This window comes from Schistocerca gregaria, chromosome 7 (assembly GCF_023897955.1).
Source record: "Schistocerca gregaria isolate iqSchGreg1 chromosome 7, iqSchGreg1.2, whole genome shotgun sequence".
NCBI lineage: Eukaryota > Metazoa > Arthropoda > Insecta > Orthoptera > Acrididae > Schistocerca > Schistocerca gregaria.
The window spans coordinates 395,633,155-395,647,835 of record NC_064926.1 but is presented as its reverse complement, the minus strand read 5'-3'; the positions used below and the strand labels follow the sequence as shown (position 1 = coordinate 395,647,835).

Sequence of the window (14,681 nt, the reverse complement as noted above, 5' to 3'; positions counted from 1 at the left end):
GCACGGTTTTTTGTTTGTGGGGTCTATGATAGTTTATAGTTAGAAGAGGTGCTAACTCAGCTGCAAATTCAATTTAAAATTTGACAAGGATTCCATCAGGGCCTGGAGCTTTGTTTAGTTTTAACGATTTCAGCTGTTTCTCTGTGCCACTGATGTGAAAGATGATTTGAAAATATTCTGCTACTGTAGTCATTGAAGACATCATGCATTGATCTCCTGACAGCCAAACACGTTTCATTCAGAACATCTACCTGTACCCTTTACTAATGTTTAAGTTTGTAGTGCTGTCTGGGTCTTTATAGCCTTTGATGATGTCTTTTTCTTTGGAATACAAAATGCTAGGCACAGAAATATGCCTTGGATCATAGCATAATGTCTATAAGACAAAAATCACCAAAGAATCCAGAATTAATTCTGGAAACAATCCCGTAGGTTCTCCACAGTATCCTTCCTTACATCAGTGCAGGACAACTTCTGTAAAGTTTGGAAGGTAGGCGAGTAATACTGGTTGTATGTGCAGATCATGAGTCTCAGTTGATAAGAGCACTTGCTGCAAAGCACAAACGTTCTAGTTTTCGGTCTTGGTCTGGCACTCAGATCTAAACTGCCAGCAAGTTTCAGGTAAATGTTAGTCCAGCTGATATTTTAGTTAGTAGTTAACAACATATTGTATATTTACTGTTTCCTCTGTCAACAGGCAGTAGTGGTTCTTGGAGGCGAAATCTGTTGCAGTCAGCATCCACCTCTCTGTGTAACTAAAGCATGTGGTAATCAGGGCATCGTGGGGCTTTCATTTCTGCCACATCCTTATCTAAAAAGAAATGACATCATTACACAAACTGGTAGTGGTGATATTAACTCACTTTGTTTAAAATGGGATGCTGGAGTTGTGGAAAAACCGGAAATATCAGATGCAAAATACCACTGCAAATCTTCAGAAGCCACCTGGACACTGGGAAGGGGCAGACAGCTCCATGTCACAGAACGCTGCAACATGCAGCCAGTATACTTAGGTACTATAGTAATGTTTATATTTGGAGTTTAGCTAAAGCTTTCCCATCAACTTCATTAAGAATTCTTATAAACTTGTTCCATTAAACCAAACAAACCAAAACTTGAATAGCTTATTTTGGAATTGTATTAAATCAAACTCCTTTGGAAATTAGATTATGTAATTTTAAAAAACTTATTTTGTAGTGGGTCAAAATCACTGGGACAGCTACATGCACCTTGAAAAGCTGTAGATGTCAACTCACAATAAAGATAACACACTGAGTTGCACAGACAGTCGCAATGGAACGACTATTATGCATTTAGCTTTTGCAAAAAAATAAAAAAAACACCCATTCATTCATTCATTCATTCATTCAAGCAAGCATGTCCCATGCACACATGACCTCTATCTTTCACCAGAATGTGGTGTCACTTTGAACAATAGTGCAACAATCTGGAGTGGGGCAAAAGGTGGTTTTAATATCAGAGTACGGGTGAAGGTCTGGGGGGGCTGCTGTCTGGTGGAATGTGCAGGGACCAGATGACTGACAGCAGCTCCATTTTCCACCACCTCTATCCTATCGCATCCCCCCCCTCTCCCCCTCTCTCTCTCTCACTCTCTCACTCACTCATTGTGCACACATGGGTGGCTGTGGGGGAGCAATTTCCACCACTGCCCTGTCACTTCATCCTATTTTACAGCCCCTCAACCTCATTGTGCACTGCTCTCTGCCAACACACCCAACAGTCTTTTCCCCTCCCCCATAACCACCCAATGCTGCACCTGGAAACCTTGTCCTGGAGCCATCTACTCCCTACACATTGTGCCAGACAGCATTCTTCCTTCCCCTTATTCGTACCCTACCCCACTCCAGGTATCTGCTTTTGTTCAACATGGTTTTGCTTTTTGTCCAGATGAGGTGTGCGTGTGCGCACGAATATTCTTTTCTGATGAGGGTTAACTGAAAGCTAAATGTGTTATCTTTGATAAGTAACACTCTATCCTTTTCATAATGTTGTTGATATTTACACTTTTCATTGTTTGAAAAGCTGTACATTTGACATAAACCAAATATGGTTTACTCTCCACATTATTTTTATGTGAAACAACTTGTGGTACTGCTTACTCAGTTTTACTGTCCTCTACTAGGTTTATCCAAATTATTAATATTTCAAATAGAGGGTTTTCTGTTGTTCATTCTGACAGCTGGAAGATTTTTCATGTTCTGGCTTACAGTTACATCAGTAGTGTTTTAAATGAACTCCATGTTTGTAAAGTTGTTTCATATAAATGACTTACTCTTCACCCTTTACGCCATCATCTATTAGAGCAATTACAAGGCCTCCTTACAAATTGCCTGTGTTCTGAGGATACTGCAAGGTATTTAGTAAAATTGGATCTGCATATAACTATCCACTACAACCAACCATAGACATCACCAAACATATTTCAGTAGAATATATATGGTGCTCTGTGGGCATTTTTTACCGTATAAAAATATGAAAATAGTGCTGGTGTATTGTTGACTAAATGAGATTAATGTATTTCAGGCTTGCAGAGTGCCAGGAAGAGGTCACTTCACAGACAACACACTTCATCCCTACAAAAACAACCGTGGCAAAGATCAAAAGCAGATTTGATGTCTTACACTGATGTCTTAGCTCCAGGAATACTCGAGGCATGGGGAATAGATGATATGCAGGAATGGTCACCTACCGTCACAGAGCCTTCTGCTGTTGACAAAGTTCAGCAGTGGCTACAAATGAATTCCACATCACTGAATACTGTTGATGGAGAAAGTGAAATTACAGCTGCTGAGAGTGTTTCTGCAAGTAGACTTCGGACTGCAGATCAGGCATATTTGTCAGGTGTTCTTCCAGCATCACAGTTTGTCGAGGATGAGGCAGAAAATTTCGACCCGATTACAACCCATCACCGTTTCTCGCAAAGCAGTTCTGTAAGAACTCGAACTGTGCTTCCTCCTTACAATAATAGCACAGACTTTCTTGATACTAGTGGAGATGCATATTTTCATTTATCTCCCAATGTGGTGAAACAATCAAAACCTTCGAAAAACACTAGTGTCAAACGAAAGTCTCAAGTACTAGGATTTTAAACACCAGAAAAAAAAGAATGTTTGTGCCACCAAACTCTGGAAAGGAAGAAAAGCTTGAAATAAATAATGTGTGTTAGACTTTTCAAACTAAAATCTGACAGTTGCTATAAAATTATATTTACCGTTAAGTACAAATTTATTTTTGTATTGTACTGTATACATAACTTCAATGTTTTGTACAGCCACTCCAAAATAAATGCTGCATCAAATACTGTTTGGTGGACTTGGGTCTCTGTTCCTCCTTTAAAATACTTTCACATATCAATCAAATGACAAGAAATCTGCTCCATACATTTAGATCAAAATTTAACAGTTCATAGTCTGATGCAGAGAATAGCTTAATCAAATTTAGTGTGTGATCTGGAATCCACATGCATAAGTTGTTTGTTTACCATAAATGAGCAGATATTACAAAGATTTTGTATAAACAATCTCTCTATGCCTAAATTTTCAACACTTCATAGCAAAAGGAATGACATCTAATAAATTCATTGAATTACGCACGGTAACTTACAAAAGACATGTTCTTTCCTGACAACCTCTTTATATGCATTATCATTCTTAATATTGGAACTTCATGTACATTTAAACCTATTGAACTACATTTTAAAAATGTATTTTACTCACTGGCAAGAATATGTAGCTTATGATGATAAGTTTCTGTGATATTTGTTACACTGCATGTCAGTGAAATGAACACAAGTGTATGAGCTGGTTATGGCATGGTATGACAAGAGAACCCAGCAAATAGATAATACTGAACTATTTAAGTTCAATACACAAAACATTACTTATCTACACAAACGTATGATATGGGTCAAAGAAAAACATAACTAAATAATTTGCTGATGTATGTGTATGTATGTGTGAGAATTTTTTATTCAGACTTTCAAATACTGAACTGAACACAGATCTTCGGTTTTCCTGTTCTGTACCTTATTTATTTTAATGGACTCTATAAACTTAAGGCACAAATAAGTGTCACATATATCAAATTCTACAGACCCATGTCAAATTGCTTTCTTCTTACACAGCAATATAAATTTGCTTGAAGCACCATATTCTTATGAAATGATGAAAATTCCTAAATCAGATAAATTAATGAAATATTTAACACTGAAAACAATTTTTTTACATGAGAACACTAGCCAATCAAATATTTTTCCTGTGTGTATAAAACTTAAGCCTATTGTCACAGTAGACAAAGTTGCAGTTCTTCTGTCATGTGTCCATTACTACAGAAACAAATTAATTCATTTTAAGTCTACCTCAAACACACTGGAATTTGTCCTTCAAATAAAACAAGTCTCTGAGGCAAGCAATTTTATTTCACACATTTTTAAATGCAGGCATGTGTTCCCGAAAAAATATATATATATATCTCTCTCTTTCTCTCAAAGAATTCTTTAATACAGCCAAGGGCTTGTCTTAAATTAAGGCAAAACCATGCAATACGTTAATATTTTTTTTCCTTTTGTAGCAATGTACACAATCTGAAGCAATGCACTGAACACATCAGAAGAATGATGGGAAATGCTCAACCTGTCATGCAGACTAGAATGAGGCAGCAAAACTTAGTTACTGTTGTTGACAGTGCAACATTACCCATCAATTATGTTTAGTAATTGAAACTGATTGCACTAAAACCAACTTCGACTAAACAAAACATGTGTAATCCTGAACCAAAATGCTCAACTATGCACAAAATACCAAATAATGTGACAGTGATTGGCTCTGGGATTGATGCAGTATTTTAAGAAATTTACGTGTACAATTCAGAACAGGCATATACTTCACCTTCATTTTGTATTGTCTTTAAAATTTATAGTTATAAAATAAGTAACAAAACATATAGAAACAACAGAAGTTATATGGAAGGCAACAAAAGTGCAGTTCATAATATTGACTTCCTGTACAAGAATACTATTTTAATGATACCCACTTCATTGCAGTCCAGAAACACTCTTTGGCACTAATTGGGTCATAAGACACTTCATAATTTGTCATTTTTAAAGGCCTTCACAGTAATTCCATGAATGGCAGATTGTTTAGGCTTATTTTACACTAGATGCCTTTTAAATCACATACATTCACTTTTTTGCTTTCAGATACAATTGCTCAACTGCACAAAAAGAGCAGCACTTTGGTTACAACACTCAACAAAACTGAGACATTCATCATTAAGTACACTGATCATACAGATTCAGCTACAAATACATTTCTCTTGGGCAACATTCATGCAATAATTCATAAAAATATAAATATCAGTTCTTTTTATGAGATCTCTTCCAAAAAGAAGTGAAAGCACAGAGTTGGAAGGCAAGATGCAGGAGCTCACAATAAAATTACTGAAAGTATACAACCACAATAATAATAATAATAATAATAATAATAATAATAAAGATTCAATAAGAAACCAAGCCTGATAATCCTCAGTTACCAATAATATTCCAACGGTGAATGAGTATTTAGTAACAAGTAAAGGCATCTTCGACACTTCGTCAAATATTTAAATACAACAATGTCAGTTAGTCTTTTGCAGTCTGCTGAGATACGTGACTTATTTCATATACTCTTTTTGATTTAAAGCACTATTCTAAACACACATAAAAAGAACAATCATTGCTTTTGACTCCGAGAAAAGTTATCAGTGTCCAGCACTTTATATGTAGCAATGATTAAAATCTCGAGTATACAGAAATGGAAGAAAAAGAAAGAAAAAAAACAAAAGGAATGTAAAAAATAAAATAATACAGAGACTCCTCCTACAATGGTTCTGCACATTATTAACTGAATCCACAGTATTTATTGCTTATGTTAACAGTTCGCTGTTCCAAACATATGAAATACACTTGTCCCACAACATGCACTTAGAAAGTTCTTGTTAAACATTACCTATATAAAAATTAAATATAAACAAAAGCCTTAATTCAATTGTACACAAAATACTGTTTCTACAGTGTTCCACAAAAGTCTAAAACAAGCATCAACATCACAGTTTTTAAAATTAGGTGGATCAGTAGTATGTAAGAGTAAAGTTTTTTGTAATAATTTTTTTTCTTTGTTAGACATCCACACACTTTGCATTCACTAGAGATTAGAAGAGTTGTACTAACACAAGTATCAAAAAGATTTCTCGATGTTTTATATTTCTCTTCTCTTAACTACAATATGTTTGAAACATGGCATTTGAACATTTAATACAATTGAATTCCATAACAAGTATTTTTTTCCATTTTCTTTTTTCTGTTTTTTTCCAGACATAGCACTATGTTTTCATAACTCTTGTAGTGCTACTGGTTTTCATGATTTAACAAAGCAAAACATTCACACAAAACATTTTAAAAAGAAAGGAATACCTAATACTTTGTTAAAAATTAAAAATTTTTTCCTTCTGAAAAGACTCATACAAGTAACATCATAATATAATAGAAAAACCACCTACTCCCACATACACAATGTCTGCAGGGAAGACATGCATGTTAACTAAAATCAACAATTACATACATAAATAAAAAGAGAAAAAGGCATAATATATTCATCTTAAAGCTCCAATCTTCATCACAGTCATAAGTAATATTTATGTGACTAGGTGAGTGAACAGTCCATTTTAGTTACCTGTTCACAATGTTGTTTTCACATCATGTTAGGAATATTTCTTTTTATGTCACAACCAGCGTGTAAGTCACGATTAATGCTGAAACCCAGTTCAACATTTCTTTGTGCCATTTCACACATGAAAAACAAAAGCAGTCCATTAACAAAAGTTCATTTATTCTACGACTTCCCCTGTCCATTCAAAAAATGCTTACAATATCACGGGTTTTCTTCAGCTTCTCATAAGAATCCTGGAACACTTGCTTCACTTTCTCAAATACGTCTCGATCATACACAGAACGGGCAGTGTTGGTGAGATCAAACGGTTCTGCACAAAAATATTTTTAGGTTAACTACAAACATTCATTATCTTATATTATATATTATATAGTTTAAACAACATTTTTCTCTAAGGCTGAATTAGATTGAAGGGAATTTGCTACACAATCTTTTAATCATGTATTTCATCTTCCAGTCACGTGGTATAGTAGCCGTTGCAACTACATAAACTCATCAAAGTAAAACTGGACAGGGCAGGAGAGGCAAGCCCCATTCGCTATAATAATTGAGGAAACTAGTGTAATACATTTATATATTTTGTCTTACACCAAAAATGAATGTACCCAAAATTAATAACACTTAAAAAGGAAATACTTTAATCAAAGATTCTGATATTGCCAGTTCGCTGTAGTAACAAACTAAAGCAATATTTGTTAAAACATTATTAGAAGCAATTTATTTTTCAGCTGAATAGATAAGCTGGTTGTTCATTATAATGTTTCTGAGCAATTTCAGCATAAAGTGGACAAGAAATAGAAAGTATTTTTAAGAGCTGTTTCATATGTGGCAATAAAACACTAATGCAGATGGCTGAGCACGAACAAAAAATCTCCGAGTCTACTCTGTAATCAATGTAGAAAGGAGCTTTAACTCCCTATAGGAGTTCAAAATACCCTCCACCACCACCCTGCACTACTGCTTCTTCCTCCTCCTCCTCGTTCTCATGAGATGTTCACTTATCAGTCATGTGGCCCAATGAGTCTCATACACAGTAAGCATCGCTAAGTACTAAGATCTTTTGTTGTTGTAGAAGATGGCTGGCTGGCTCTCTCTCTCTCTCTCTCTCTCTCTCTCTCTCTCTCTCTCTCTGTGTGTGTGTGTGTGTGTGTGTGTGTGGGCGCGCGCTATTTTTCCCTGACAGACATGTCATTTCTTCAAAAGACTGAAACGACTGGTTAGAGGTACAGCACATTTTGCTGATAACTACTTCACATGCCTCTCTGCCTCCTTTGTCAATTCTTTCATACTCCTTGATCCCCACATGCCGTGGGAACCAATGGAATGAGAATTCCTCCCTTGTCATGTTGAACAATCAGGTTCCTGCCAGTTATTCACGTCTTCCTTTTAACTGCATGACTCGCTGTCTGCCTCAGGTGCTATCTGATACTGATTCCAGTGTGCAACGAGGCTGTTGTGCCAGGCACTCCGTCTGCAGCACTCGCTGCATCAGGCGCTCTGTCTGTGGTATGTGCCGACTCGATAGCAGTGACTATAGTGCCTTCTTTTAGCTATGGTAGTTCCAAATGCTGTACATGCACTTTGTTGTTATCATCATTTGTCAATCTTCGAATGACGTCCAAGGTGTGCTAGGCATTTTATCTTCTGACTGTCATTATTTATGCCCATCTGTGATCTAAGGCATTCTGTTACCTTGATGTGCCATGTCAGGTGTTTTGTCTAAGGTCCGTGCCCGCCAGGAATAGCTGCAGTGTTATTTTGAGGTCGCTGGTGTTCAAACTGCCACTTTAAACTCAGCAGAATGTCCTCAGGTATAGTGTTTTTTGTCCATGATAACATTCCACGTGCGACATTTATTACACGAACTGGGCAGTTTTCTCCAACTCCATCTTCATACTTGTGTCCCTGAGATCTTTTCAAAAACTGAATGCTGGATTTCAGGCAGAGCTCAGCTGGAAAATGAAGTCATAGTGTTGTGGTTGGCAGGAGAGCCAACCGTAAGGTTAAAGGAGGCCGATGCTCACGCAGGCGGTGTGAGGTCTTGAACATGACAAGGGAATTAGAAGTGAGAAAAACGGACGTAGCTGTTGGAATACTTAACTTTAATCCATTAATGGAGAATATCGATCTTTATGGTACATGATTCACAATATCAACACTACGGATACTGGCGCCTTGCTAGGTCGTAGCAAATAACGTAGCTGAAGGCTATGTTAACTATCGTCTCGGCAAATGAGAGCGTAATTTGTCAGTGAACCATCGCTAGCAAAGTCGGCTGTACAACTGGGGCGAGTGCTAGGAAGTCTCTCTAGACCTGCCGTGTGGCGGCGCTCGGTCTGCAATCACTGTTAGTGGCGACACGCGGGTCCGACGTATATCAACGGACCGCGGCCGATTTAAAGGCTACCACCTAGCAAGTGTAGTGTCTGGCGGTGACACCACACAGTTAATGAGATTTTCCATGACCTTAATCTCAATAGATTCTGTGATAATGCTGTCCTAATAGCTCAATGTTTGTGTTGAGAGTCTTAGCATCATTGTAGTTCATAGAATGACCGAGTTCTAAAAAATGCTTGGTTGCCTGTCTTATTCTGGTAAGCCTTTGGTGATCTTTGTACCTGATGTCAAAGGCCCTAGTCATCTGGCCGATGTATGCCATACCACATTCACATGGTATGTGGTAAATGTCCAGTTTCTCCAGACCCAGGTCATCCTTCACACTCCTTAGCAGAGCCTTAATCTTGGGGGGTGGATAGAATGCACTCTTGATGTTATGTTTGAGGAGAATTCTGCTGATGTTGGCAGATATCAGACTGACATAAGGCAAATATGCAACCTTTTTTGTTTCTTCTTGTACCTCTCGAGGAACCTCTGGCAGAGAAACAGGGCATGGCTCTTTCTGATCTGAACATCTCAAAAACAGTATCCATTTTTATAGAACAAAGATTGTAGGTGGTCTATCTCCATCGCCAAATTGTTAGGATCTGACAGAGTTTGCACCCAGTGAATTAGAGTTCTGACTACACCATTTTTCTGTGCCGGATGGTGGCAGCTGCTGGCTTGCAGGTTCAAGTTGGTGTCAGTGGGTTTGCTGTACATACTGTGACTGAAGGTACCATCTGCCTTCCTCTTAACTAATATGTGTAATAATGGGCTAGTCCATCCTTCTCCAATTCCATTGTGAAGCTAATGTTAGAGTGGCATGAGTTTACATGGCAAAAGAAATCTTTGAGCTTTTCCTCCCATTGGTCCATAAAACAAAGGTGTCATCCATGCACTTAGAAATGCATTTCGGCTTATATGGGGCTGATGTAAGTGCCTCCTCTTCAAATCTCTCCATAAAGAGATTGGCCACCACCAGTGAGAGAGGGCTGCCCATTGTAACCCCTTCCGTTTACTCGTAAAACTGGCCACCATATAGGAAATACACTGAGGTCAATATGTGCCTGAATAAGTAAGAAACAATGCACATTCTATTGAGTATCAAGTGGCAATCTGAACACCAGCAGCTTGAAAATAACACTGCAGCCACTACTGATGGGCAAAGACCTCTGACAGAATGCCTGACAGCATGAAATGGTAACAAAATGTCCTAGATCACAGGAGAGCTTCAATGACGGCAATTGAAGATAAAATATGTAGCATGACTGACATCATTCAGATCATCATACAGCAAAGTTGACTATGGGGAATAACCACAAAGTGTTTGGAACTGCTGTGGCTAAAAGAAAGCAATACAGTTGTCACTATTGGTCAGAATGTACCACGAACAGAGTGTCTGACGCGACACAGACTACTGACAGAGCACCTGGCACAACATAGGCATAAACGTCAGACTTGTTCCACACTGGAATCGGTATCAGACAGCACCTGCAGTTGACTGCAAGTCATGCAGTTGAAATATTGTGCAAGAAAGATGTGAATAACCAGCAGTAAGCTGATTGTTCAACATGACAATGCATTGCTGGAAAGCCTGAAGAATCACATTAGTATTTCTCTCTTGTGGTTGGTAATGGAGAGTGGTGGCCTGGAAGTTCTGAACTATTTGATCTGTTTTGTATAACAGTCCACCAAGGCACTCTGAATTAGAGCAGATACTACTTTATTCTTGCCATCAATCTTCACATCTCATCCAACATCATCGGTTCATATACACTTCTACACCAAAAGCTGTAAATTATGATGGAAGGCAGATCCATCAAGCATGATCAGGAAGAAACGAATGAAAATCCAGTACAATTACACTGCTTACATGCATCATCAGATTACGAAACAATAAAATTACAATGCTCATTAAGAAAATTCAAAATATTTAAATTTCTAATTTGGCATACAATATTTCTTTAGCTCCACAATTATAAAAACAACTTGGATATTGTTAATAAGCAAGGTGGAGTCTTACTCAAACTGTAGAAAATCTGTCATCAACCCCAACTTTGGTCTGAACAGCAAAGTGCTTTACTGGGCGTGGAGGTAGTATGTCCTTGCCTTCATATATAATAATGAGAGATCCTCAGCTGTGTGATTGACTTTTTGAAATCATTTCTACAGTGATGTAGGTTCAGGTCTACGGAATCACACCCTGCAGCCAGTCACCTTGGTGGGCCCTCGTTTGCGAGTAATAGACGGAAAAAGCTTTAGAATTTCGTGCAATGCTCTATAGATTTAAAAATGTTAGCAATTTACAGACTGGTTGCACAGAGTAATAGCTAAGGTACTGGCCTCATATGCAAAAGGTTGTCGTTTCGAACCTCTTCAAGTAAATCATATTTTTTTTATTTTTAAATCTTCATTGAAATGACTTTGATCATTACTGTTATTCAATTAATTGGTTCAGATGTAATTTTTTGTACACATTTCTCAAATATTAGCCACTTCAGAATTAATAGCACAGTCCACAGCTACAATACTAGGAGACAGGGTGACCTTCACTACCGTTCATTGAATTTGACATTGGCACAAAAGGGGGTGAATTATACTGCCACAAAGATTTTTGGTCAATTGCCAAACAATATCAAAAGTAAGTTAAGGGAATTCCTGAATGACAACTCCTTCTACTCCATAGATGAATTTTTAGACATAGGCCAAAGAAATACAGTAAGCATTAACAATTGTACCGTATATAAGACTAACATTGATTATTTGGGATAAATGAATCTTGTGTACTTTGACACGTTCCACATCATTACGAAAGAATCATGTTCATGATCCATGGAACAAGTAATATAACTAACTAACTAACTAACTAACTATACATCATTTGCTCCCATTTGAAATCCTTGTTCTAACTTCAATTTAATTCCTTCCATTTTGTCATCTCATATTTTCGTCCATGTTATTGCATTTATTATTTCTATTTCTCATTTTGCTTGAATTTCAGTTTTGGTTATAAACCCTGCTTCATTTAAATCACCACCTGGGTATTTTGCCCATATTGCAACAATAATTTATGTTTTAATTGTCTGTACGACAACTGCCATCCAAAAATTTGTACAGCTAGTAAAAAAAGGAGGGCGGGAGGGGGAGGGGGAGAGAGAGAGAGAGAGAGAGAGAGTCTTGATATCACTGCACAGTCACATAAATTGGTTATTTCATTGCTTGTAACCAACAGATTGGCATTTTCAAATGTTTAAACAGTATGATAGATAAATTAAATCAACAATGACTATAAGTGAAAAAAAATGACAGAAAGAAAAAGGGCCACTGAAGTAGTTCAGACATTGATTAAAATGAAGTGACAAAAGAACACAAATAAAAGAAACTGTATGTAAACCAACTAACTGAATATAAATAATGATAAAAGTCTTTTTGATCAAGATTAAAAAATGAAAATAAACTTAATGTACCTGACAAGATTCAAACCAAAAAACCTTTTGCAGGTAATGTCAGTACCTTAACCATTATGCTATGTAACCAGTCTTAATTGTCACCATTTTTAAAACTATACAGTATCACACAAAATTCCAATTTTTTTTTTTTTTCCGCCAACTCCTCACAAATGAGGGTCCATCAGGATGAATGGCTGCAAGGCGTGACTCCTTGGACCTTAACCTATATCACTGTATCGATTGTTTCAAAAAGTGGATCACACCACTGGAGGTTACTCCTTGTAAATCAGTTACTAGCTTAACTGCAGTTTAACATGGGCTATGAACTATGTTGCAACTCTGCATTTTTCACATCAAAAATCCTTGCCAGAGAGAAGTAAAAGAAGTAACAGGGGACAAAAATCCTAGGACTTTTGTATCTGTAGTCTGGCACGATCATTATATCATCAGACCACTGAGTTGTTTCTGTTCTCACATTAAGCATCACATTTGCCTATCTGTGGCCCACCTAGTAACTGGCAGAGTAAGTCTGTTCAATGGTCAAAGTAAGAAAAGGGCACACTGTGGGACTGGTGACATTTTTCTAGGGTTGGTTAAGGCTCCACCCTGCTTATTAATGAAGTTAAAGTTGTTTTTGTAATTGCAGTGGTTGAAAAGATCTATGTTAAATTACATTTTACAGAAATTTTTAAATGGATTTAGCAGGCAACTAAACAACAGCCATTAACATTTAGTGACAGCTTTCTGAAAATGTTCTTCCATAAGAAGTTGCCTTTTAACGAAAAAGAGGCTGCCAGTAAAATCTGCCTACAAGCTGGGAACAGCCTCTTACAGATCGTACAAATTTCACGCAGACATACAACAATACTGTGCATTCATGGAATTCAGTTTTTGGTTAGTTTATTGTCAATGGAAATTCATCCAAAGTTGGTGAAGGTTTGTGTGGATCTGCTGCTTCATTTACAACAATTAAGCAATGTGTGGAGAAATTTAAAAATAATGAATAAGTGCACAATATGGTATTGATAACTGGCAATTAAAAGTATAGAAAACTGTAGGTTGTAAATAGAATCGGTACAATAGATTTCATATGAAGAATAAATGTAATTATGTTTCTGCAAGACGTAATTTTTATTAAATACCGATCAAAAGCAGAGATATAAACAAAAATCACAGCAATTTGTGTGATTTTTTCATAAGGATTTATCTGATTACATATGTCCATTTGTTACTGTTTATGAGACATCAGTCTAACACTTCATGTTGGAAAACGAAATCAAAGCAGTAGGTGAAAACTGCTCTATAACAGTATTTCCTCCAACAGGAAGAATGACCAGTGTTGTTTTTTCTTCAGATAAAGAGGGATTCTTCAGCACAAAGTGGATGAAGAAATGTGTAACTAGAGGCTCAAATTAGAAAAGAAAAATATTTAATCGTGTGTTTTCAGGTTTTCTGCATTGTAGTTGTTTCCATTTTATGTGTGAAATAAAAACAACAAATGAGAACACCACCTGAAAGAACACCCTCAACTAATCACACTAAGAAAACCTTAGCAATTGCAAGAAACATACTGTCATTTCTGATTACTATCCATATGTCCACAATTCTGCTCTAACTTTGAGGCAACTGAGGGATTTGAAGTGTGAACTATTTAACATTCCACCCTATTCACCCTATCCAACAGTGTCTAGCTTCTTATTATTCCCACATTTAAAGAAAAGTGTGGCTGATGAACATCTTGAATACAACGAATGCCACCTTTTAACATCTGTATTTCAGTGACTGAGCATGAATTGATAAACTGATATGCTATGTGGGAAACTCAAAATTGGTATGTTATTTGGACATTTAATGCATATTTATGAATTATCTACATAAACCAATCACTTCAAAATTCCCACAGAGGCTGAAATCAGCTGATTACGTAAAACATATAAACCTCTGTCTAATTATTACAACCAAACAACAGAACAATAACCTCTGGCCGTAATAACGACCTTAATACTTTTTTTTTTTTTTTTTGCCATTAGCACCCAGACTAAGTCAGGAATGCACCGCGAGGCACAAGGTTAAAACAGCAAATAAAGGGACAACACTATAAAAGACGTATTAACAGGCATAGGATTAA

At 36.9% G+C, this 14,681-nt stretch overlaps 2 protein-coding genes across 2 annotated transcripts in view; one reads left to right on the top strand and one right to left on the bottom strand.

The window, feature by feature from the left end:
* LOC126281234 (uncharacterized) overlaps positions 1 to 3,324 on the top strand; it is a 105,784-nt gene extending 102,460 nt beyond the window's left edge. The window contains exons 9-10 of the mRNA XM_049980005.1: positions 698 to 1,013; positions 2,545 to 3,324. Of these exons, the coding sequence (XP_049835962.1) occupies positions 698 to 1,013; positions 2,545 to 3,110 (882 nt within the window). The 3' untranslated portion in view covers positions 3,111 to 3,324. The remainder of the gene's footprint in view (positions 1 to 697; positions 1,014 to 2,544) is intronic.
* A 3,521-nt stretch (positions 3,325 to 6,845) lies between these two features.
* Positions 6,846 to 14,681, bottom strand: part of LOC126281235 (poly(A) RNA polymerase gld-2 homolog A-like) — a 156,062-nt gene continuing 148,226 nt past the window's right edge. The window contains exon 11 of the mRNA XM_049980006.1: positions 6,846 to 7,035. Within this exon, the coding sequence (XP_049835963.1) occupies positions 6,908 to 7,035 (128 nt within the window). The 3' untranslated portion in view covers positions 6,846 to 6,907. The remainder of the gene's footprint in view (positions 7,036 to 14,681) is intronic.